This window comes from Staurois parvus, unplaced genomic scaffold (assembly GCF_062004578.1).
Source record: "Staurois parvus isolate SC_StPar_1 unplaced genomic scaffold, SC_StPar_1.0 ptg000086l, whole genome shotgun sequence".
NCBI lineage: Eukaryota > Metazoa > Chordata > Amphibia > Anura > Ranidae > Staurois > Staurois parvus.
The window spans coordinates 14,724,079-14,750,454 of NW_028317882.1; the positions used below are offsets into that span (position 1 = coordinate 14,724,079).

Consider the following 26,376-nt stretch of genomic DNA (forward strand, 5'->3'; position numbering starts at 1 on the left):
CTTCACCACCACCAACAATATTGATGCAAGCTTGATGTTGTCCTGGGTATTTAACATTTGGAACCATCGCTCTTGTTCTTGAAGTTGGGGAGCAAGGGATCTGACAGCTTACTTGAAAGTTATCTGGTTACTGACAGGCTGCGTCCTGCACTCGTGCGCTGCTGACCTCTTGAATCTGGGGTCATTCTCTCTGGTAAGCAGGTGGGGTTTAGAAAAAAGAAAGAAATCGGCGCTAGTTTCAAACTATCATGTAAAGTGTAATTTTGCACTATACCCTGATGCTGGATACTCCTAAAATATTCCCAAAAAGGGCAGCACACACAAAAAATAGACCTCATTCTGACGTGTTCATATTAAGAAACAATAATAAATTGCAAAGCCAGGTGTTACCTTGTCAATAGCACGTGTGCAAAGAAAAAATTTTAATGTAAAGGTGCTGACTATATTGCAAAGCCAGATATTACCCTATGAAGGTGAGTAAATACGGCTAGTATATGAAAAAGCCTAATAATTTTGCATGAAACAAATCACCTATCCACCTGTAGGTGCTATATACTAATTGTGTGCAATACCACCAAAATATATATCTATAGTGATGAGTGAATACACTGATGTATGGTATAAATTATATAAATATAATTATTTTCGATCTTAAACACAAATGATGAAGAAAGATACACGTGGAAAGAGTTTGTGTGAAGACAAAGAAAAAAAATTTCCAAAATGAGAAAGCAATTGTCTATCATCTTGACGGGCTGATAAAGATCTGCCAGGACTCCTCAGCTGCACACCACTCCATGCAAAAAGAGCCTTGCCAGAAATGCTTAACCCTCAGTTTAAAGGGTGGTCAAGCAAAGCTTTGTAAAATATCTCCTGTGACTCAAACTTTATCCTCGTATACCAATACACAACTGCCAGAGAAGCCCACATCAATGGTCAAAATCTACTTGCAGAGGTTTAAGTATCCAGATCAAACATGCAAGAGACAAACGCGCTCTCCATTGTGTGAAATCAGTTTCCAAAAGGTTTATTAGCTTAAAATTACACTTAGTTGAAACCATGCACAGCGCTGTTATGATGTTAAAACATTGATACTGCCCACATCCAAGATGGCTGCCGCATGGCATGTATGCGTGGTGACATATGCTCTGGTGAGCGTGATGGTCTCTTTCATGTTTGATCTGGATACTTAAACCTCTGTAAGTGGAATTTGATAAGGGCTTCTCTGGCGATTGTGTATTGGTGTACGAGGATAAAGTTGGAGTCACAGGAGATATTTTACAAAGCTTTGCTTGACCACCATTTAAGCTAAGTGTTAAACATTTCTGGTAAGCCTCTCATTTTTGCATGGAGTGGCGTGCACCTGAGGAGTCCTTGCTTTCTAGTTTTGGAAATTGGGACTTTTTTTTTTTTTCTGTCTTCACACAAACTTTCCATATGGATGTTTCTTTGTTCATTTACATTTAAGATTGAAAATTATTACATTTATATTTCATGTATACCATACATTGATCAGTGTATGCACTCATCATTATAGGTACATATTTTGGTGGTATTGCACACAATTAGTAGAATTTATATATCATCTACTCCAGGCCTTGAAATTTCCACTCGCCTGCTCGCATTTCGCGAGTGGAAATAACATGGGGGTGAGGGCCAGATCAATCAAACAGCCGATGGATATGGAGTGGGGTGCCAGAGGCGGAATAAGCTTTCAGGCATGTAGGCACTCACTACCCAAGGGCCCAGAGTCTGTATTCACTTTATGTAGTAGGGGGCCCTGTGTGTGTTCTGGTGGGGGGGGGGTGCATTGTACCATAATAGAAACCATGTGTTCTAAGAGGGGGGTTGTGTGGTCATTATAACCTCAAATTATGGGGGGATGGTGCCATAATTGTGAGTAGTAGAAATACCAATCACCCCCTTTTTTTTGCCCCCCTCCCCCCCTCTTTTTCTCTCACCCCCTTCTCTATCTCTCACCCCCCTTTCTTTTTTTTTTAAATGGGGGTAGAGGACATGCCTATGGGGGGGGGGTGAAGGAGGGTATATATTTCTGTAACAGTGTCATTTTAATGAGAGAATTTACGAGGGCATGTTTAGGGGAGGGATTAGTGGCGTGACAGGGTAGCGGATGGGTGGAGCAACTGATGGTGAGTAACTCCTAAGGCCTGGCTAGTAGCTCAAGACTCAAAATTTTAAGCCCTGATCTACTCATTAGGTGGATAGGTGGTTTGTTTCATGCACAATTATTAGTCTTCATATACTAGCTGTATTTACTCACCTCAGGATAATATCTGACTTTGCAATATATTCAGTACATTTTTTGCACATATGAGTTTGACAAGGTAACAGCTGGCTTTGAAATTTATTCATTATTCTTTATTAATAAAGTGAAGTTATTTTTTTATGATAAGAAGGTGGGGTTTACTTATGATGAATGGAGCAAAGGGTCTACATGTTGAATTGCTGGCACTTGTTCTGCGCATTGTTATAGACTGTTTTACAATATCAGTTTGCATTTGCATGATTGTCATATTTTATGTTTGAACAGTTTTTTTTCACTGTATGGTGTCACTATATTTGCGGCAAGTTTTAGACCCACTTAGTGGTAATAAAGTATGAAAATTGTTCACCTTAATGCATTCTCTGCACTAATGTGAGAAACACCCCATTGCCTGTCCTACCACCCATCTATAAACCCCTAGCTCCATGTCGCCGCTCCCCTCCCTCACTGTTTTCTCAGGAGAAACTGAAACTTTTAACAGTTTTTTTTGGTATGGTACAACATATAATGCAGTATCCCTGGCTTCTCCAGTTCTGATGTTTGCTATATTTGTTTGTTTTTGTGACCATTTGGTTTATATTTATTTTTTAAGGAAGTTGCTCGTAAAGATTATGGGAAATCGGTGGATTGGTGTGATGCTCTAATATGTGACTACAAAATTCGATTGGGTGAGCTCACTTGCTGTACTTTTAAATTTTATTCTGTGAATCCTTCCTGGCCCCCCAGGAGGCAATCTGATATTCCTTAGATCAACTACTCCTGGTGTTAACTGTAAATGTTTCCATTTGTATTTTGTAAATTTAGGAATGCATTCAATTCCTTGTAAAAAAAAAAAAAAACAAACTGCAGAGCTGGCCAGAACTCGTTCTTGAGGGAGTCTATTCTACAGTTTCACATTTCTTATTGTGATTAAGCCTTTCCGCGTGTGGAGGTTAAATCTTTTTCCTCCAGACTTTTAGACTTCATGCACACTAACTTAAAAAAAGCTGCTTCTAGAGGCATTTAGTGTTTTTTTTTTTTTTTGTTTTTTTTTTGTTCATCTTCTATGCCTCTTCAGTAAACATGGTTAAGGAGCAGGCAGCTGCAGGTGTCTTTACCAACCAGTGAATAGCAAGTTGTTAAGGAGCGGGCGGCCGATACGTCCTTAAAGACCGATGATTCAGCCGATGACAACTCAATTTCTGTCGGGTCAGTGGCCTAATCCAAGCCAAGAATGCAGTTCAGTTGCAGAAACTGGACCTCCAAACCCGCCAGGTCTAGTAACAAGTCTTCATCACAATCAGTGGAAAAGAGAATGGCGCTGCACTTATGAATGCAAACAATATTGTCAAATACCCAAATTAAGCAGCAGTCCTAATTGTGAATTTATACACACAAAATTTTAAATAAATAACATATAGCCTGCGCTCAGACCATGCAATCAGCAAAAATCAGTGACAATATGAAAATAATTGGTAATAAACAATATTTGCTATACTGGTATTAGTGCACAGTCCCAGTATGTGAAGATACAGTGCAAAGGTGCTAAATCTTTGATTGTGCACTCTGTAATAAATTGACAGGTGTTCCAGTGTGCTCAAACTGGTGCCCCACATGGATTTACACTCACCGCCATCCCATGACCACCTATCTCTAGGATGGTCGTTTGCGCTTTTGGGACTATCCCAGTACGCAACATGGTAATGGTAACCAGTGTTCCCTCACAGGGGTTATATCAATGCCAAAATTCCTCCTCTCCTCCAGAGGCAGTAATGCAAGTGAAGGAACACTGGTTACCATTACCACGTTGTATACTGGGATAGTTCCAAAAGCGCAAATGACCATCCTAGAGATAGGTGGTCATGGGATGACGGTCTGTGGACATATAGAATGCTTATGTGCACATCCCTATCTTTCCAGCACATCAAAAGTACCTGTGTTTTGCTGTGGACTCACAGCATTACTAATATGTTGCCTTTACCTTTGGCCTGTCCACTGTATCTTGGGTCTACACCAGAGTGTTAGTCACTGTTCTCGCTCTGCTTCACTATCAGGGTATACCCATTATGGGATATTTTGGTGAGCTGAGGGAACAGTTAGGTTCTGTCTGCCAATGTTGGCTGGACTGTGCAGGCCATGCAGAGTTTCATAAGGATCCTAAATCCTTAGAAATAAGATGCATGGCTTGGAATATCTGAGCCATCCTTGAATATCGCCCAGTCTAGGGTCTTCCTTTCCTTCCCCTGGACAAACTCAAATCTATTTGCTCCCATGCTTGGACCTTGTGGTCCAGGAGACACCCAACCATTTGCTTTTGCATGAGGGTTTTGAGCCTAATGGTCCCTTCCTTCAGCACAGTCCTTTACACCCAGTTTCACTCTAGACCTTTACAGCTCAACAATCTCTCAGCGTGGAAAAAAGCAGGCTCAATCTGTGGATCATCTCATGGGCCTGAGCAATAAGACTGTGCTTGTTTTGGCATGATGGATCTCCATCCTGACACTGGAATGGGGCAAATCCTTTTTCGTGTTGATCTGGCTGTTTCTCACAAACGATGCTAGCCCACTGGACTTCTGAGTAGTCCTGGTTGCCCTTTCAGTGCAGGGGATCTGGTCAATGGAGGAAGCTTGGCTCCTCATAAATATTGCTGAGCCTAGGACAATTCAGTGGTCCCTTCAACGCTTGACCTTTCAGCTGCAAGATTTCCTGACTGCTTACATCAGTTAGCAGGGGGGGGCAAAAGTGCAGTTCAAAAAGAAGCAGACCTCATCCTAGGTTGGGCAGAAAGTCACGTTGGAGCGCTGACTGCTGTGCACATCCCACCCGTGGAAAATTGGAAGATGGACTTCTTCCGTCATCAGTGGCTGAACTCCAGAGAATGGTCTCTTCATCCGCTATGTAAATGGAGGAGGTGGACGTTTAATTCATCCACCAGTCCCTTCATTCATAGGGAATGTTTCTTTGCTGGAAGCTATAGTACAGCTTCTATAAATGAAGGTGGGAAGCAGGAACGGCGGGCATAGTCGCCACTCTTGTCAAGCGCCTATGACAGGTCCAGTAGCTCGTATTAATGCCTGCAGCACTGGCAGATTACTGTTGTGGGGGTATGAGGGAGGCAGAGGACGAAGGATTTCAAGAGCAGCCCCCAGCACAATAGGTATTTCTCATTCAATGTCAATACTGTCCCTTTTGTACTGATTAAAAACAATAATAAACTTGGCCTTAAGGCAATAGAGTAGTAGTTCCACTCAGATGTATCCCATTTCACTGTTTTTGTTTAAACTTGCAAACTTTTCACAAAAGATTTATGGGGCAGATCAAAGAAACAGTAGAATTACTAATTACACAATGAAAGCTGAACACTTGTAATAACCATTTTACTTGCCATTAGTTTGGGATCTTTAGGCAAAGGACACCAAATTAAAGTTACTTTTTAGATATCTCCTTGTGCTTTTATCCAGTCTTCCAGTTGAAAATTGAAGTAACTGAAGTAAATTAGGGACAGATTATTTTAACCCCTTAATCTTGTGATCACTATGATTGGCTGTCATGGTGGTCACTTGATGGGGAGCTGGTCCCACTGGCTACTGATTGTTAGTGGGGACTCGGGAGCTGTTTTTCACAGCTCGGTCTCTGTGCTGGGAGTGCATAGTGAGTGTGCTCTCGGCACAGAAACATCAGCTGGCCAGCAATTTATATGCGCAGCATGTGCGCATTAAGGGCTGGTTCACACTATAGAAATGCATTCCGAATGCGTTTCCGTGTATGCATTTTTGGCGCGTTCCGGTGCGTTTTTGATGCATTCTGGTTCATTTTCCCCCCTATTTTTCTATTCAAATAGGGACGTGCGTTTTTGGCGCATTCTATTGCAGTTTTGATGCGTTTTACTGCGTTCCAGTACAGTTCTGTGCAGGAAAAATGTAGCCTGTTCTTCTTTTTTCTTTTCTCCCTCTGTAACCGGAATGCACTGGAACTGCAAGCACTGATGTGAACTATGACATTGACAACCATATAACCTTCTTTCTGTGCGTTTTTGATGCATAAAAAAAAGCACACTGAAACGCATGTAGTGTGAACTGGCCCTAAAGCCTACCCTTTTTGACACTACACACGTGTTACACGGGCAGCAACAGTTTAAAGATTAACCCCAGATATTGTTATTTTAACCATTAGCCGCCCGGCCAATGGCCGTTTGGCGGCTTCAAATGTGTCTCTGCACTCCGGGTGCACGCCATTTGGCGTGCTCCCGCACATGCGCCGTTTGCGATAATGCAGAGCGGCGCAGAAGCGCGATCTGTCACCGGCCGTGCACCTCGGACACGGCCGATGACAGATCCGAGTACCGGCTCCCGTTGCTGAAACCATGTGACCTGCTGTGACCAATCACAGCAGGTCACATGATAGTTGTATACAATGGATGGCTTCATTCATGATGCCATCCATTGTATACTAGTGCCTAGCTGTGAATGGTCACAGCTAATCACATGCACATGTCATGTGATTAGCTGTGACCAAATCACAGCTAAGCACAAAAAAAAAAAAAAAGCTGAATGAATCGATGTCATTCAGGTAAATGCTTGCTTATAGCAAAGTAAGTCTTTGCTATAAGCAAATTGTGTAAAAAAAAAAAAATCCTGATCACTTCCCCAAAGTAGTACAATGTTACTATGGTAACATTGTACTACTTTGGTCATAGTAAAATATGAAAAAAAGTAAAAAAAAAGTAATAAATTAAATATAATAAACAAAATTTTAAAAAATTTAAAAAAATATATATATTTTTTTTTTCATACTGTCACCAGTCAGTGTCCCTGTTCACCGCCATGCCAGTTATATGATGACGCTGTACTGCACTGGTGACTGTATGTAAAAAAAAATTGTGAAAATAATTTTTTTAATTTTTTCATTTTCCGAAAAATTATGACAAAAAAATACAACTTCAAAAAACTCGCCATGCCTCTTATGAAGTACGTCGGACTGTCTACTCTGCAAAAAGGGGTCATTTGGGGATATCTGTACTGTTCTGACATTCTTGGACCTGAAGAAATTAGATTGGCTGTCGGTACTTCAGGATTGATCAATTTTCAGATCTATACCATAGTTTGTGAACTCTATAACTTTCCTACAAACTAAAAAATACATCCTAATTTGGGTTATTTTCACCAAAGACATGTAGCAGAATACATCTCGGCCTAAATTTATGAAGAACAATTATTTATTTGTAAACTTTTATAACAGAAACAAAGAAAAATGTGTGGTTTTTTTTCAAAATTTTTGGTCTTTTTTGTTAATTTAGCAAAAAATAAAAACCTCAGCGGTGATTAAATACCACCAAAAGAAAGCTCTAGTTGTGTGAAGAAAATGATAAAATTTTAGTTTGGGTACAGTGTTGTATGACCGCGCAATTGTCATTCAAAGTGTGAGAGCGCTGAAACATGGCCTGGGCAGGAAGGTGTAAAATTGCACGGTATTGAAACGGTTAAAAACATTTTTTGAGCGAAGTTGACCTAAATAAATAATTTTCATTACTAAGAAATGCCTCTGTCATTTAGCTCTATTTAAACTGTATGTAGCATCAGCTACGTATAGCATACAGCACTGTGTTTTGGCAGGTGTATGGGGGGCTTCTCATCCTGTTCCCGGAACAAAATCTCGTTATGCTGAGCGATGCTCAGCCACTCACAGGAACCCTTGTATTTTTATGAATACATTTATTTTCTTATTGTCTGAGGTGGAGAGGGGAGTGAGTTAAGAGACAATCTCTACCTCAGCCAATCAAAGGAAACCTTGTATTCGTTTAAAAATTACAAGGCTTCCTGTGAATGGCTGAGGAGCTGTCAGCCTGACTTTGTTTCAGAAATGGGACAGGAAGTCCCCATACCACTGCCAGAACACAGTGCTGTATACTGTATGTAGCAGATACTACTTAGTTTATACAGTGCTGATAGTGCCCGCATTTCTTAGTAATGGAAATTGTTTAGGCCAGCTTGGCCCAAACAAAATATTTAAAGTAACACAAAACCTGGAGGCTTTAAAATTAACTGGGTTGATTTGGTGGGATATCAAAATACTTGACAGCTTTAAAGACTTTAAAACCAGACAAATCTAAAGATTTTGTAATAACATGGTTTGTTTGTGTGGCCAGTTTTCCTTTGCCAGGAGTGTTTCAACCTTCAGTAGATTTAGATATCTACAATGATGACAAAATTTATCCAACGAGGGAATTGTCAAACGCACACTGATCATGTTGGCTGAAATAAAAACATTTTGTAAGTGAAGTACATACACTCTCTTGTTGACCATATCGTCATTCCCAGTTGATCGATATTTGAGCATTGATTTACTAGTGGTGGTCAATGCACAGACCAGTTAGTGGAAGAAAAGGTCTGAAAATCCTTTCTTTATTGACAATCTTTGTATGAGTAAATATAACTTCCAAAATTAAAGGTAATACCTCCAAACCAGACTCCACTGAATTCTGTGTTTGTTACTGGGTCAGTTAATTGTGGCGGTCTTTTTCTCTACACAAGATTTTATGTAAATTGGATTGCAAATGTTTTTTCCTCTTTTTTTACACTTTAAATCATGTAGTGCAGAAGAAGGAAAAATGTTGTCCCCTAGTCAGACAGTGATATGAGGCTCTGCTTTGTTGAGGCATTCTCTGTCATCTATTCAGATTGTGTGATATGCTCTGTCTTTTCCCTGACCCTGACTGAGATTCTTTGTCTTTTCTTTTGAGACCATGTGATATGCCTTGTATTTTTCCTTGTCCACCCTCAATATTTATTGAGGTATAATGCTCTCTTGTCCATTTGATGAGGTGTTGCTATAGTATAACTAAATCTGATATACTTTTTCTTTTTCTTCGCTTTGATACAGGTTGTGGTTCATTTTCTGGTTCTTTCTTGGAATACTGCACCTCAGCCATCAGTAAGTAGTTTCAAGTCTGTGGTTTTATGTTCAATAAAAAATGTATATAAAATTGCTTCTGTTAGACAGAACATTAGACAAGGGACTTTAACAAGCAGAAATGAGTTGTGAAAATATATAAATAAGTATTTTCTCTGTTGCAGGCTACCCAGTAAGAAAAGAGTGCTCTAAAACCAAATTGAATTTCCCTTCAATATATCCAGAAATACGTGAGCCTGTCCCAAACATCACAGACAGTGGTTCTCTTGTGAAAAAGAAAATTCTACCAGACCGGGCGCGGGCATCCAGAGATAGAGCAAATGAGAAACTGGTGGAGTGCATAGTGAAGAGTAGGCAGGCAGAACGTCACCTAAAAGGCATCCTTGAGGGGAAGAAAAAGTCACATTGGTTAGAGAAGTTTCAGTCATCAAACCAAAGTGTGGAGTGCCTGGAGACCTATATTGAAGATGAAGAACAGGCTGAGCTTGTGATGGGCTATCTGCAAGTGCTTTGTGAAAATATGAACATACAGTCAAAAAAGCTTATGAATGGCGATCAAACCAAATTCATTCTTGAGGTGCTGTTTCCAGAGGTAAAGTCGGTTTCCTCATATTACTCTATTTCATAGTGTTCAAGAACTACATGGTAAAAATGTCAAAAGGTAGTTGAGGATTGCTCAGTTTCCTCTATGTAGAAATAAACCATTGTTTTACATTGCATATAGGAACATGAAAACCCTGAAATTAAAAGGAAGTCTGCACATCTATGACCAGCCTGAAATTATGTAGCAGACAAGGAGTAAAGTACAAGGAAACAGTTTGCATCAGTGCCTTGAACCTTGAAACTGTGTGTATGATGCCCCTTGGGTTATATTTTCATATCATATGGTTATAAAGGAAAGGAAAATAATGTCATGCATTTTAGCTCTCTTTTCTTTAGTAATTTTATCATTTTTCACACATGCTAAAATGCACATTTTAGGCCTAAAGAATCCTTTTGAGGTGAAAAGATTAATTTTGAGATAATGGGAAATTCCTGATCATAGTCAGTACATAATAAAAATAAGTGTAACTACTACCAGAAACACTGGCATACAGCTCTGTACTGTTATCTCTCTACAACATATGTGAGCTCCATCCTATCCTTAATCTGACCTCTGTTAACTCCTCACACAGCTTATCTACATTTTATATATTAACCTTTTCATCTCCATCTTCCCATTCATCTCCTTATCCCTCTGTGTTCTGTTGTATCTAGTACACTATTGCCAAGCCCCATGTTTTAACCCCTCATTACCAGCATATTTCTTAATTTACAAAAATTTTGGTAAAAAAAAAATCAGATCATTTCAGGGTACCTACTCTGCAAAAGAGGTCCTTTCGGGGTGTTTTTACTTTCCTGGCATTTTTATTTGCCATGGTTTATAACCGAAAGTAAGAGTTTTGTTGGTCTGGACAGTTAGGGGGTTTAACATGCCACATTAAACTTACATTTTTGTTTTTTTTACATTGTTGCTTTCACAAGGAGGACTGATAAGCCCCAATGTGATAACATAGTGCAAATGGCAGGTTCTTCCTAAAGAGGAACTCCAGTCTCCTATGTAAAAGGTTGAAAAGTCAGCAGCTACAAAAACTAGCTGCTGTCATTTAATAAAAAGCCTCTTACCTGTCCCATGATCCATCAATGTGCTCACCCCAGCTGTTTTCATTTCTAATCTTCTGTCTTTGAAGAGGCATCTTAACTGTGGGCACCCAGCTGTGACAGCTTGGAGCTTCACAGCCGGGTACCCACTGTGTATGTGCTAGCCTCCCTGTGCATTGTGAATGGTCTAGCAGTCTCCTGGGGACTGTCATGTGTCCCAAAAAACTGCAGGGAGGGAGGAGAGGGTACTTGATTTTCCCCAAAATTGCCATTCCTGAAAGAGGAGGGAGGAGGCCTTAAAGCGGAACTTCGCCTTTTGGGTGGAGCTCTGATTTAAGGAGAAATTGGGGGTCTCCCGCTATTCTCTATTCTAAAAGGAGAGAGGTTTCCCCATAACACTTGGCTGGGGGAAGTAGCAGGCACCTTCATGCACATGCTCCAGAGAGAGAGATATCATATTACCCCTGTACAAATCATTAGTAACACCTCATTTGGAATATGCAGTTCAGTTTTGGGCACCAATTCACAAAAAGAACATTGGAGAACTGGAGAAAGTACAGAGAAGGGCAACCAAACTGATAGGAGGCATGGAGAAGCTCAGCTATGAGGAAAGATTAGAGGAACTAAATTTATTCTCTCTTGAGAAGAGGAGATTAAAGGGGGATGTGATCAACCTGTATAAATACATTAGTGGTTCATATAGTGAACTCTGTGTAGAGCTATTCACCCTGAGGTCAACACAGAGGACAAGGGGGCACTCTTTACGTCTGGAGGAAAAGAAATTTAATCTCCAAACACGGAAAGGTTTCTTCACAGTGAGAGCTGTGAAAATGTGGAATAGACTCCCTCAAGAGTTGGTTCTGGCCAGCTCAGTGGATTGCTTCAAAAAAAGGCCTGGATTATTTCTTAGATACACAGAATGTAACTGGATACTAACATTTATAGGTAAAGTTGATCCAGGAAATATCCAATTGCCTCTCGGGGGATCAGGAAGGAATTTTTTTCCCAGCAGGTGCAAATTGGATCATGCTCTGCTGGGTTTTTGTTTGCCTTCCTCTGGATCAATTGTGGGTATAGGATTATAACTTTTTTTTTTTTCTTCTATGGTTGAACTGGATGGACTTTTGTCTTTTTTCAGCCAGACTAACTATGTAAAATCACTTCAACTACTACATGGCCAGTAGCCAGGAGTGAAAATGTGTGTTGACTCACAACCAGGATTTGTTAACACCACCATTGTCATTGTAATGTTGGTGGCACAGAGAGTTAAATGCAACTAATGTAAGTACCTGAATTTTAGTTTTGGTGTCAGCCTCCTGCACTCCCCTGTACAGCAAAGGTTAGACTAGTTGTATTACTTAACTGCAGTATGGAACAGTCAGTTCTCCAGTCCTGCCAGACAAGGTTGTGTGTATTAGGACTGAATGGATAGAAACATGAATCATTTGGCAAGTGAGGTCTTTTCCTAATGCTTTCATCTGTGTATTTTAGGTTTGCCTGGAGTTTGTACGCTGAGATTGATTTATTAAGTCAAATAGACTGTGCAAGTACAGTTGCACTCCTATTTTCCCCAGAACTTAGTGAATGTGGGATTTTGTTACTAACCGTAAAATCCCTTTCTCTGAGTTCATTGATGGACACAGCTCTTCAGATTCAGGAAGGGCAGCCTTTTTTTCGGTGGAACATGCTTAATGTACTGTATGGGAGCTGTCTGGGGGATGTTACTGGTGGCCATTTTTGTGTAGCTGGAGGCAGTGACCATCTTACTTTTCATCTGTCGGGCTGTTACTTGGGCGGTCCCTGGGACTCTTTGGTGAGCTCTTCTTTGGCACAGCGATTGGCAGCATCCAGATTCCTTGGCAATCGGGTAGTGAGTCCTTCCTGGGGTAACTCTCTCTGCTGGGTTGGCATGGGGGGGGGGGCAATTTTCTCCCCCCTCCTTTTTTAGGGTCCTGTTTGCAGCAGTACCTCCCCTGGTGGGGTTTTGCCATGAAGTCAGCCGGTCCCTCAGATCCTTCTGTTCCACTAGATGCACTCTTGATGGTCCTAGAGTCATTTTGTCTACCAGGTGGAGGCAATGTTCGGGTGCAAGATGAGCAGGAAGCATCCCTTACTGGATGCCTCTGAACCCTAGTCAGGCTCTCCTGTCATAGGTTCTGTGCATTCTGCAGGTCCCAATGACCTATCCACCTGAACCCTTGTATAGGGAGGATGAGGCCTCTGCAGCCACACAGGAGAAGGTGTTATTCACTGCACTGATTACGCTGTATGAAAAACGCAAAACGTTGAGGACACAAGGTAGGAAGGACAATGCCCCATTCAAGTCCACTTTGGTACACACAAACCGGCTATGTCTATTAAATTTTTTTTCCTTATCCAGCACTGCTTGACAAATTTATTTACAAGAATTGGGAAATTCCAAAAGCTGCTTTCATGCTTCCTAAATGCTTTTGAGGAGACCCTTCTGGGGAAAAAAAAAAAGTGGACTTCTCCTGTGGTGGACCCTCCTATTTCTAGGCTAAACAAAGCCACTATGATTCCAGTGGAGGAGTCCCCCTCTTTGAAGGGTCCTTCCGCAGGCTGAAAGAAATCGCACGATCTATGTTTACCATTGCAGGGTGAGCATTATGTCCTGTGCTGGCCATAGCGCTGGGGTCCCAGACGCTAACCAAATAAGCCAAGGTCCAGTTGGTCCAGGGCTTGAAGTACATTTGTGACTCATCCCTTGATGCTGCTCCGCTCCTTTCAAAGCTCTCTTTCTCAGTGGTGCTCTGACAGGTGCTTTGGATCAAGTGTTGGTCTGCCGACCAGACTTCAAAGAGGCATTCACCCTGGAAAGACTGGTCTGCAAGAACCTTTTTAGTAGCCACCCTGGATGACCTCAAAACTTTTATAGGTGGCAAGAGTACCTTTCTCCCACAGGCCAAGAAAAGTAAGGAACTGGTTCAGAAGTCTGGGCCTTCCTTCACAGCTCATAAGTGGATTTTTCATTCCCCTGGCAAAGGTTCCAAGCCTTTCAAGGCCCCCCGCGGACAGTGCCAAGCATTCCTGGTCCCATAGGCTTTACCAAGACTGCGGATTAGTCGTCCTCAGCATGAAGGTTTGCCCCCACCCATGTCCAGGTGGGGGTCGCCTTCGCTGGACCCATGAACCTCCCTCATTCCTGACAAGTGGGTCCCCAATCTAATTGTGGCGGGTTACAAAATAGAATTTCTTTCCTTTCCAACAGAAAATGTCTTTCCCTTTAATTTTCATGTTCCATGATCGTGCCTTTCGGGTTCTCTATGGGGCTGTGCAGGACCTGCTTTTTTAGGCAGTGATTATTCAGGTGACTGGTTCTGGGGTTTTACTTCAACATGTCCACGATCCCGATGGAGGTTGGAGTTCGCCCAATCTTCTCAAGGATCTCAAGGCCTTGAATATCTTTGCATGGGTGCAAAGGTTCAAGATGGAATCCATTTTCTCTGTGGTGGCCTCCCTTTACTGGCTTTCATAGACATCGACACGTATCTGTACATTCCCATTTGCGAGGGACATCAGCGTTTCTCATGCTTCCCGGTCGGGGACACACATTATCAATTTGTGGTGCTTCCCTTTGGTCTGGCCTATGCCCCCTGGGTATTTCCCAAGGTTTTGCCTGCAGTCCTGGTGTTATTGAGACAACGCAGGATTGTCTTGATTGGTTAGCTGGGCGACTTGCTCCTGTGGGTGGAGACTCGCCTGGTCTTGATGGATAATGTCAAGATACGTTCCGTGCAAGACTTAAGCCTTCTGGTTGGGGACAGGGCAAATTTCTTGAGATTCATATTCATCTGGATTATCTGGGACTAATACTCAATTTTGCACAGGTCAAGGTGTTTCTTCCAGAGGACAAGCACCTCAAGCTTTGGATGGTGGTCTAACTGCTCCTATCCTATCTACTCCTAAGCAGTCCTCCCTGTCGACGTGCATGCCTACACTGGTCTCATGATATCCACCAGACATGGACCTTCCTGCATCCTGCCTCAACAGGAAGTTTTGTGGCAGGAACAAGGGAACCCCTGGCAGATGCTCTGCCGGCACTCTGAGACCAATATTGCCTCGTTTACACATTTCCTCCTCTCAAGCTTCCTCCTTACCTGCTGCACAGGATATTAGCTGAGGAGATTCTAATCAATCTAGCCTCATGTAGTACACGGACATGGAGTGGCTGGTCACGGACGCTCCTTGGGAGTTCTCTTTAGAAGGACCTCCCGGTCCCAGGGTCTACCACCCTGCTTTACCATCTGTGGAAGCCAGGTTGCCTTCTTGACCATCATCACTTCTGTGAAGCAGGTGTCTGAACTGATGGCCTTGTCCTGTAATCGTTCTGATTTTTGATGTGCACAAGGATAAGCTGGTTCTTCATCTGTCCCCTTCTTTTTTCCTGAAGGTGGTGTCAGATTTCCACCTGAATGAGAGCATTGTCCTTCCTTCCTTGTGTCCTCAAACATCGCACCCTGAGGAAGTGGCTTTGCACTCCTTGAATGTTGTCTGGGTGGTTTGGGTGTGCTTATCCCTGACAGCCACCTTCTGGAGGTCCAACTCCTTTATACTCATGGATGGGCAAGGAAAGGCATGGCATTCTTGTGTGCCACTATTTCCCGTTTTTGATTCAGCAGACCATTGGTCAGACTAAAGCCATTGAGGGGTGGGAGCCTCTCTTCCCTGTTACAGCGCATTCCACCAGGAAGAGTGCCCTGGGCACTCTGGAATCATGCGTGTTTATCTCAGGTTCGCAAGGCTGCAACCTGGTTGTCTGTGCACACTTCTACACAGTTCGACAAAGTTGATGTGTTTGCATCTTCTGATGCTAGTTTCTGCTGCAAAGCTTTGCAGGCTGCTGTTTAAAGTTCCTGTTCTCCCCTCTGGGGTTTTTGTCCTTGGCATGTTTTGTCTGGTTGCTTAGATTTTTTTGGCTTGCCCACCCCTCATTGAGGCATTGCTTTGGGACATCCCTAATGGTCAAGAATATGAAGAGCTGTGTTCGTCAATGAACGTAAGAGAAAACGGGGTTTTTTGTTACTCACCTTAAACTCCCTTTATCTGAGTTTGACGACAAATCTCTCTTTTGGAGATTTTGCTTCTAGCACTGCTTTGTAAATAACTGGCTTGCCTAATATTAGAGAGGGGGTTTTATGTCAGAGAGGACTGCCCATTTGAGGTGATGAATTCTTTTCTGCCTAGTGTCCTACTCCTGTGGGTAGCGCTATAAAACCCTAATGGTCAAGAATCTGAAGAGCTGTGCCCATCAATGAACTCAGAGAGAGAGATTTTACAGTTAGGCTGCTTTCACACTGATACGTTTTTCTTCTGCTTTCGCGTTTAACAAAAGAAAGCAGAACGAAAACTTGTGACCCTGCAATCCTACAGAACTCTTCACACTGATCCGTTGCGGCCCAATGTTTTTTAAAATCTTGCTTGCTGCATTTTTGATGCAATAAAAAAACTGCACTAAAAACATACCTCCCCACTGAAAAGAATGGAAAACACAAGCAAATACGCATCCACATTGCGTTTTTGGTGCAGTTTTTGAGTCACATTCCTGTACAAAAAATGCACCGCAAACGCACGGATAAGTGTGAAAGTAGCCTTAGTAACAAAAAAATTATAATTTTTTTTATTTTCCTTGCACTTGAATGGTTATTCTTTATAAAGTGAAGCTTCATCACATTCACTAAAGCTGGGTGTACACTGACAACCCAGCAGGTCAAATGAAATAAGTGATCGCAGTGGCAACAGAAGCGATGTTGGTGCAGAGATTTCCCTCATCCTTTCCCCGCTGTCAAGATTTCCATAGAACAGAAGGGGAGAAGTGGGGGGGGGGGGGGTGCTGATGTAGCTATCTTTTGTAAAAAAAAGTTATCGATGTTGGCCCCCATATTTCTCTTTCTTGGACATTCTTGCTTTGTGTACAATTGTCCTTACATGAATTCTCCACATCCCCTTATTGCATCCCACCAGGACGGATACTCTCAGTCCCAGTCTAACAATTTTCAGTATGTGGCCCCTCAGGGCCACACAGCCTTTCTCTCAAAAGCCACCACGGTGACATTTACTCTCTCTCGAGAGAGAGAGAGAGCCTCACTAATGGTGACCTTATGTGATCGCTTGGAAGTACATCTTTGGCATAGGAGTGATAAGTGTTTGTCCTAGTGCGATGCAGTCAGAGGGGTAGAGGGAATTGGTTAAGGACAGCTGTAACAAGGTACAGTTGTCCTTTTTTAAGCACATGGTGCAAAATTTACACTTTAGGTAGTTAGTACAGATAGAAATTTACAGGACATACCGCTCAATTTGAATCCTTGGCTTATACAAATACAATACCTACATTTGCCATGTTTTAGGAATATTCATTGTTTCAATTGTTTCATATGCAGGCTGTCATTTTTGCTATATCTGCTACAGAAGGCTTAAGCTATGGAAAAGCAGAGAAGAAGTTTTTAGACGGACCTTTACTCAGTAAGAGGTAACAGAAACATCCACAGTTATATTTGTGCTAGAAAAATGCATTGTTCCTAAATACTAATGTAGTACAATTTTTTTGTTTTGCTCAGGGAAAGAAAACTGTTTGAGGAACAGATTTTGGATAAGAAGAGGATCAAACCTGAGGAAAATTTGTAGCCGTAAAGGGAATCATATTAATATGAATTTGCCACTACTGGACATTTGGGATATGCTGTAAACCAAACTTAATCAATTGGAATTTCTGCCTTGAATTTTCTATTCAGTGTTCTGTACGACTATTTTAAGAATAAGAGCCATTTGCAAACTACAAACAGCAGTAAGCGACAAGTCTCTCTATGTGATCCTACATGCCTCTGTACAATAGAGTTTATTATTGAGCACAGTGCCGAATAGCTGTCAGTACATGCAGTTAAAGCCGGTCTTCTCTGCTGTGCTTTGGTTTTCTAAGCGTCTGTTTTTATTCATGGAGATCATTTATAAAGATTGGACCAAACCATAACCCACACAAACAATGAAATCAGGTTCCTTATTGGTTGAAGTTGGAAACGTACAGCTAAATTCTGGTCATTTGAGCAACACCTTTTTTTCTTCAGGTTTTTTTCTAGTGCTCACTCATCAGCAGTGGCTGTTCTACTGTTTGACATAGATCTTTATTTTTTTTTTCTGTGATGACAACTCATCTGTTAGCCTTTTTATTACAGATAATAATGTTGACTATATTTTTTTACTTTTACTTAATTTAGCTTACCCTAAAGTGTTAACCCCCAGTTGACTTTGCTTATTAACCACGAGCCATGAGGCGATACAAACCCATATTACCTATATTGCCTTGTAGATCAGTGACCAACAAAAGATAATCAGGGATTTTTTAGCACAGACTGCACTGATTCTGTAAATATGAATCTTATTGCTACCATTGCAGACTGATGTATGCTAACATATTATTAATGGTTGCCAAATAAATATTTACATGTATCCTTTACTGTATGCTTTGGGTCTTATTTAGTAACCCACTTGCCCTCCAGAGGATGTATTCCCCTTCCCGACCAGGCCATTTTTTGCAATACGGCACTGCATTACTTTTACTGACAATTGTGTGGTCATGCAACACTGTACATAAATTACATTTGTAATTTTTTTCCCATAAAAAAAGCTTTCTTTCGTTGGTATTTAATCTTGGTTACATAGTTGGTCTGACTGAAAAAAAAACAAAAGTCCATCCAGTTCAACATTAAAAAAAAAAGTTATAATCCTACACCCACAGTTGATCCAAATGAAGGCAAAAAAAACAGCAAAGCATGATGCCATTTGCTCCTGCAGGGAAAGAAAATTTCTTCCTGATCCCCCGAGAGGCAATCAGATCAACTTTACCTATAAATGTTAGTATCCAGTTATATTCTGTGTATCCAAGAAAGAGTCTAGGCTTTTTTTTTAAGCAATCCATTAAACTGGCTAGAACCAACTCTTGAGGGAGTCTATTCCACATTTTCACAGCTCTTACTGTGAAGAAACCTTTCCGTGTTTGCAGGTTAAATCTCTTTTTCCTCCAGATGTAAAGAGTGCCCCCTTGTCCTCTGTGATGACCTCAGGGTGAATAACTCAACACCGAGTTCACAATATGAACCACTGATGTATTTATACATGTTGATCATATCCCCCTTAATCTCTTCTCAAGAGAGAATAAATTCAGTTCCTCTAATCTTTCCTCATAGCTGATCTCCTCCATGCCTCTTACCAGTTTGGTTGCCCTTCTCTGTGCTTTCTCCAGTTCCCCAATGTTCTTTTTGTGAATTGGTGCCCAAAATTGAACTGCATATACCAGATGAGGTCTTACTAATGATTTGTAAAGGGGTGATATGATCTCTCTCTCTCTCTCTCTCGTTTATACCTCTTTTAATACAAGAGAGGATTTTGCTCGCTTTACAAACCGCAGCTTGGCATTGCTATTTTTTTTGCGCTGTAAACAAAAAGACCGACAATTTTGAAAAAAATTTCTGACTTTTTGCTATAAACATATCCAATAAAAATACTTTTTAAAAATTAAATTTCTTCATAAATTTAGGCCAAAATGTATTCTGCTACATGTCACCATGCAGAAGAAAGCTAATTTTTGTACACATACACGTTAGCTGCACAAGATTGGAGCATTACATCAGTTGATTAAAATTTTTGCTTCAAATTATATGGTCCATGACAGTCTGCCTCCTGTATATTTAGCTCCTTTTTACACTTTTTTTTTTTTTTTTTTTTTAATCTTTCCTGCTCCAGAAAGGTAAATGTTCGGAATTGTGGATGAAAGATTGCAGAGCACTATTCAGTTTTAGGAAATCGTTTTTTTGATTTAAGAGAAACATGTTCAGAATTCTTGCCAAATTTGCCAAGAATTTGGGCATCATTAGGGTATGTTTACACATTTTTGGTGCCGAAATGGAAGAACACAATTCATGCATAAAGCCCATTTATTTCACTAAATCTTTTTGGTTACACGCAAGAGCATATTTGTGTGTTTGTTTTTTTTGTTTGTTTTTTTTCCAACCAAAATGGGTTTGAGAAGTATTTTTAAACATGTCAACCAAAATTACAGAGCAGCTGAATAACTCACATGATACAGAAGTAGTAGTTACAAATGCAGCAGGGTTTAAAAACGTGGAAAACTTTTTTTTTTTTTTCTTTCTAATCCCTGAGTCTGCTTATAATATTTGTTTATTTAATTGAACTTTCAACATAGAAAGTTTCTATTACAGTTTCAAACACATGTACGCTTGTTTTATCTTTTGTGACAATTACAATGGGGAGGGGTTACATTCCCATCAAAAGAAAAATCAAAAGAAACGTTAACAATCAGCATCTTCCTTTTGCTTAATCATCCTCCAGGACAGTACTAGAGAGTGGATCTGCCCATCTGATACAGGAAACAGAAGGCTTACCTCAAACAAAAGCATCCTTGACAAGTCTGCTCAAATATTTGTTTCCTCGGCCTAGATGGAACAAGGTATATTGGTACCTTCTGTTTTGGTCTCTGTATTTAGTAACAGGGGCACTCACCCTGTCCAAGCAGATATGCATCAGTAGAGTGGGCCGGTAGGATGGAGATACTCTAAAGTCCAATTAGAAGGTGCACTCAATCTTGTAATGATGGGTGATCGAAATAAATGCGACGGATTGTTGCCATGCCATAACATTTGCATCTTTGCATTTGGTTAAGGACATTCAGAGAAAACCTTCTGAAATGATAAATGTGTGAATAGGATTCTTTTCATGTTCACCTGCTTGGGTTTCAGAGTTGTTGATTTAGGTTTTTTGTTTTATTAGCAGGATTTCACAGTTTATGTAAAGCATTTTAACCACTTGCCTTCCTGAGGATTTACCCCCCTTAATGACCAGGCCTCTTTTTGCTACTCGGTGCTGCACTAATTCAACTGATAATTGCGCGATCATGCAATGCTGCACCCAAACGAAATTTACATCCTTTTTTTCACACAAATAGAGCTTTCTTTCGGTGGTATTTGATCACCTGTGCGCTTTTTATTTTTCATGCTATAAACAAAAAAAGACCAAAAATTTTGAAGAAAAACAATATTTTTTACTTTTAGCTATAAAAAATATATAGTAAACTCAAAAGTTAGTTATAAACTTAAGGCAAAATGTATTCTGCTACATGTTTTTGGTAAAAAAAATCCCAATAAGTGTATATTGATTGCTTTGTGTGAAAGATAGCATCTACAAACTATGGTATAGATACTGCAATTTACGCCATTTTTTTGCTATACAGCGCTGCGCTAGTTTAACGGACAATTGCGTGGTCATGCAATACGGTACATAAATGAAATTTACCTCCTTTTTTTTTTTTTTCACAAATTGAGCTTTCTTTCGGTGGTATTTGATCGCCTGTGCGTTTTTATTTTTTGTGCTATATAAAAAAAAAAAAAAGGCTGACAAATTTGAGGAAAAGAAACCAATATTTTGGACTTTTTGCTATAAAACATGTCCAGTAAAAAAAAATTTAAAAATCAAATTTAGTCAAATTAATGCCAAAATGTATTCTGCGACATGTCTTTGCTAAAAAAAAAAAAACCCAATACGTGTAAATTAATTGGTTTACAGGAAAGTTTTTTTTTTTTTTTTTAAGTCCGCAAACGTGCAACTATAACGTAAAAACCCGTAAGTGTTCACAAAAAATGTGCAAGTGCAAAACACCACACGAAAAAGTGCACTTAGGGGTGTGCTGTGTCCTACCCCTAAAGGGGCTTGGACCGCTTACCCTGATCCCCCGGGGCACGAAGCTCCTGACGGGGACAAGGTTCCCACTTGGTCCTCCTGGCCAAAAGGCCTGGTGGACCACCGTTCCCTATGCCCAGCCAAAGCCGGACATTCAGTACTAGGCAAGGGGACTCTCCCGAAGAAGAGTCCTCTAGGGATCAGGGGAGGAAGGAACCGTATGGCCACACATCCTCCCCCTAGACTTCAGGGTAGGCCCGAGGACCCACACCCTCCATCCGTGAAAAACACACACATAAGGCAAAGAAAAAAGTGACAAACGTGGGAGTGCATAATAAATAAATAAAGTAAAGTAAATAAAATAAAAAAATGGTACCGTGCCGAAATGTGCACAGACCAGGCCCTGAGGCCCGTAGCAAAAATTGCCCTGGACTTAGCCAAAAGACCTGGTCCTTAGGGCGCTGTGCAAAAAGAGGTGAAAAACAGTGGCCATGTGTCATCTTCACACCGTGGGGTCCCACACCCAAGTGTTACTAGTGACACCCCTGAGAGCGTCTTCCCCAGGGGGCACTGAGTTTGCGGACTTTTTGCGTCCCCAGCTCCTGGCCAGACCAAGGTAGATCCGTCCAAATCAGGAGGTACTGGGTCTTTCCAGTCTTCCCAGAGGAATTACTCCCGGGGCCCCAGCTTAACTCGTGGCGCTCCCCGGTTTCTGTCCCTCCGGTACTAGCCTTCCGGACCCCCATCATACCAGTGAGGGTACTATACAACAACCATCCCCGCAAAGCTAGAATGGTCGGGAGCACCCCCACTGGACACTGATAAGAACAGATACTACACTTGATCTTAGCCAAAAGGCCGAGAAGCGATTTACATGAAAGTTATAGCATTTACAAATGGCAGGAAAGATACTGGGATTTTTCTTTTTTTTTTCTTTTTTTTTTTTTCTACTAATAATGGCGGCAATCAGCGACTTATGGCGACGATTAGCGACTTATGGCGGGACTACGGCGGACATTCTGGCACTGGGGGGGAACTGACTTGGGGTCACTGACATCCCCAGTGACACCAATACAGTGATCAGTGCAAACAAAAACACTGACACTGTACTAATGGCACTGGGGAGGAAGGGGTTAACTTTATTCACTGAAAGGGTTAACTGTGTGAGGAGAGTGTTTTACTAGGGGGCGGGGGTGTGTACTGCACGGAGACACACTGATCTGGACAGATAATCTCTTCTGTCCCGATCAGCATGTCAGGAGCTGTCAGGGAACTGACAGAAAGCACAGCTACTGCAGCTGTGCTCTCTGTCAGTGATTGCTGCTAATTGCCGGGACATAGCTGGTAACGACCGGCTGTGACCCGGCGACTGACATCTGTGGCCGTGATCGGCAGGACAGGTAGGGCGGCGGCGCGCCCCCTGCCTGTTTTGAAAACACACGGTTTAAAACGTGGTTTTGCCCAGCCGTGCTGCCCTGCCGCCGTATTTCTACAGTGGCTGGGCGGCATGTGGTTAAAGTACGTATATTGCAGTTAACAATAGACATTGGTGGAAAGGTCTATAGCCACACCACACTGAATTTGTCCTATCTGATCTCAGAAGCGAAGCAGTGTTGGGCCTGGTTAGTATTTGGATGAGAGACTTTGAGAGAGAGACCTTGGTGATTTATAGGATTTTTTTCATTGCCATTTATTTTTAATTACTGGATTACAGAGACTGTTGTCAAATACTTTTACATATACTGCATTCCTAAAGTATTAAGACTCCCTTCACAGTTTCAATTTTATTGTAGCCTGATGCAACAGTTTACATTTTTTTTCTCTCTCATTAATGCTACACTCAGTACCTCATAATGACAAAGTGAAAACCGAATTTTAGAAATGTTTGCAAATTCACAAAAAAGGAAAAACTGAAATATCACATTGGCATAAGTATTTAGACCATTTGCAACAATGCTTAAAATTTAGCTCAAGTGCTTCCCATTTTGCTTGATTGTTGGGGAGATGTTTCTACACCTTGATTAGAGTCCACCTGTGGTAAATACATTGATTATACATGATTTGGAAAAGTATGCACCTCTCTAAAAGACCTCACAGCTGACAATGCATACTGTATCAGAACAAAAGCCATAAGGTCAAAGGAACTGCCTGCAGAGCTCAGAGACAGGATTATTGCAAAGCACAGATCTGGGGAAGGCTACAAAAAAAAGAAACTGCTGCACTGAAGGTTCCCAAAAGCACGATGCCTCCATAATTCTCAAATGGAAGTTTGGCACAACCAGGACTCTACCAAGAGCTGGTCACCCAGTCAAACTGAGCAGGTTTTTTTTATCTAGGGGAAACCTTGGTTTTCTTCAGCTGCAGGTGCGGCTCGGTGATGAGACTGTTTTACCATCAGATTACTACAAGCCTCTGGTGGAGCTGCTGTGCCAGGAAGTCAAAGCTTCTTACAAGTTGGAGTAGAGAAACGATGAAGGAGATGCAATAAGGAGTATGCCATAAAGGATATACCACTGAGGTGGAAAAAGCTGTGTGGCCCTGTGTGGGTCAAGGAAGGGAGGTGAGCAGGCATTGCTGCCATTTGGAGGATTCAAGTTTTCACTTAGAAGTGGAGAACACGTGTGGTTTTGAAGCACAGAGTCACATGCATGGATTTTTTTCACTAATGATTTTGTATCTATGTAGTTATGGTCTATTGATATAGAGCACTAATGAGAGTGAAAAATTAATATATCACATGTGATTTGTACTCACTGGTTAGTTTCATTTATTGTTTTGTGGAATATATGCACTGTAAGTAGGTTTCACATTGTGTGTGTCCATTCACTAATTGTATATATATTTGGTTACACTATTCCACCTTTCCCCACTGGGGGGTTGGTAGTAATATATTTGATATTAAGTTATCACATTTGGAATTGGTATATATCTTAGTACCACTTTTAAGTGTGTTTTCACTTTTATATAATTTAAGCGCTTCACTATTTTTTTCTTTATAATTGGACTTGGTGGTTTAAGTTGAGTGACAGCAGCTAAATAATAGAAATTAATTTTCCCTATTGAGCGCAGGAGGATTTTTTTTTATATTTAGAGTGGCTAGACTGACGTCTTTCTTCAGTGCAAAAGCCATAAATTATGGAGGCTACTGTGTTGGGAAAAAAGTGGAGGGGGTCTGAATACTTTGATTGCACTGTAGAACATCCCAGTTGTCTCACATTTTAGATTGCACCCTACAACAGGCAAAACAAAGGGTTTTAACACTGAAAACCAAACCGATGAGCATGAGTAGAATCCTATTCCCACAGAGGTTTGCTCCCCCTTCTATGTACTTATTTAGTTTACTGGACCACAGCAATGGAATTCTTTTACTTTAAACTGCTTTTCTGCTAATGGATTGTCTTTGGGATATTCCATGATATTGAAGGAGTTGATTTAGCATACTTTATAGTGCCACTTTTCACTGTTTTATTATATGCTTATTCCTGTGTTTTTGGGTTTTTTTGCATTATTAATGGTGGGATTATGACATCATGGGGGTGTTGCACAGGGTTCTATATGTTACACCAGGATATATGTGTGTTGAATATACTTCTTGTCACTATGTTGCCTTGAGAAAAGGACCCTGCAATTCCCTGAAACGGTTTATTATCCCTTATGTGATACTGTCTCTTCAACATAAACACTTGAAACATATTTATTTAGACTGCTGGTGCTGACTGAGCAGTCTATTCAAAGCAGAACTAGAAGCACTTACTCTACCTATGAGGGCACTAGAGTTCGGCCCCACAGCTGACCCGCTGTCAAGATATTCTATGGCTTTGTGCTCCTGGTTGATTCTAGCTTCTGCACTTAATCCCTAAAGAGTCCACACTAGAATGGATGAGGAACCTGAGAGAGCGACAGCAAGGATGACGTCGCTGCACCAGGCCCCGAAGAACCATCTGTCTGCTCTTGTGAATTTCCACTCCTTCGGCTACTAAGTAAGGGGAAGTGGTTTTGATTGCATATGCACCTTCCACGTACCAGGGATAACATGGGATCAGGGTGCAATTATTATTATTATATATGATATATATAGCGCCAACAGTTTGCTCAGCGCTTTACAATAGAACGGGAGACAATACAGCAACATCACAGTTCAATGCAAGAGGGAAAGAAGGGCCCTGCTCCTTGGAGCTTACAATCTAGGAGCACTGCAATGATTTGAAATCTCTTTTGCTCATCTCTCATCTAGCAGATACATGGTGTAGAGTATGTGCTAGCAGCAGATGGTAATGGCATTTCTAAAACTGTCTTTCAGGGCAGGGTCCAGCCAGACAGAACCCTGCCACCAAACAAGAGCCCCCCAATTCTGAGACCCAGTAGTAAGAGATGTGAAACATGTAATTCCAAACTCTTAGGCTCTTGAATCAAATTTTTGCCAGATGTGTATTGATAGATAAAGAATCCAGCGGTCTCTTTTAAATGATTTATTGATTCTATGAGAGAAGAGATGCTCTCCGCTTTCTATTTTTCTTTTTCTTTTTTTATGGTGTAACAGTCCAATGCATGCTGTGCCGGTCAGTCCAATCCACCATTACAGAATATTTCTAAAGAGATCTGGGACTCTTCTGGCAAGTCTTAGGGGCTAAAATTTGCTGCAGAGAATGTTTTAGTGTAAAGCTCTAAAGTACTAATTACCTTCTGATGAAACTGAGGACCACCTCAATGTAGTTCATGTGGCTCTGTCAGGGCTCCGGGTATGACCAGAGGTATGTGAACTGACGCAGGGAAACGCAGGCTTCAGATATGTTTTAAACAATATAATTTATTAATACTAACAATACAAAACGCAGTGCAATACTAAAACATAACCAAAG

General features: G+C 41.2%; 1 protein-coding gene and 1 pseudogene across 13 annotated transcripts in view; one reads left to right on the forward strand and one right to left on the reverse strand.

Moving 5' to 3' along the window:
* The window catches only part of LOC149468552 (PWWP domain-containing DNA repair factor 3A-like), a 108,926-nt gene extending 90,640 nt beyond the window's left edge, over positions 1-18,286 (forward strand). For all 13 annotated transcript variants that reach the window (XM_089670096.1, XM_089670100.1, XM_089670103.1 and 10 more), the window contains 5 exons: positions 2,877-2,952; positions 9,143-9,193; positions 9,337-9,764; positions 17,212-17,300; positions 17,389-18,286. In XM_089670096.1, the coding sequence (XP_089526222.1) occupies positions 2,877-2,952; positions 9,143-9,193; positions 9,337-9,764; positions 17,212-17,300; positions 17,389-17,455 (711 nt within the window). In that variant the 3' untranslated portion in view covers positions 17,456-18,286. The remainder of the gene's footprint in view (positions 1-2,876; positions 2,953-9,142; positions 9,194-9,336; positions 9,765-17,211; positions 17,301-17,388) is intronic.
* Positions 18,287-22,271: 3,985 nt separating this feature from the next.
* LOC149468554 (U2 spliceosomal RNA) lies at positions 22,272-22,387 on the reverse strand (annotated as a pseudogene).
* Positions 22,388-26,376: the final 3,989 nt, after the last annotated feature.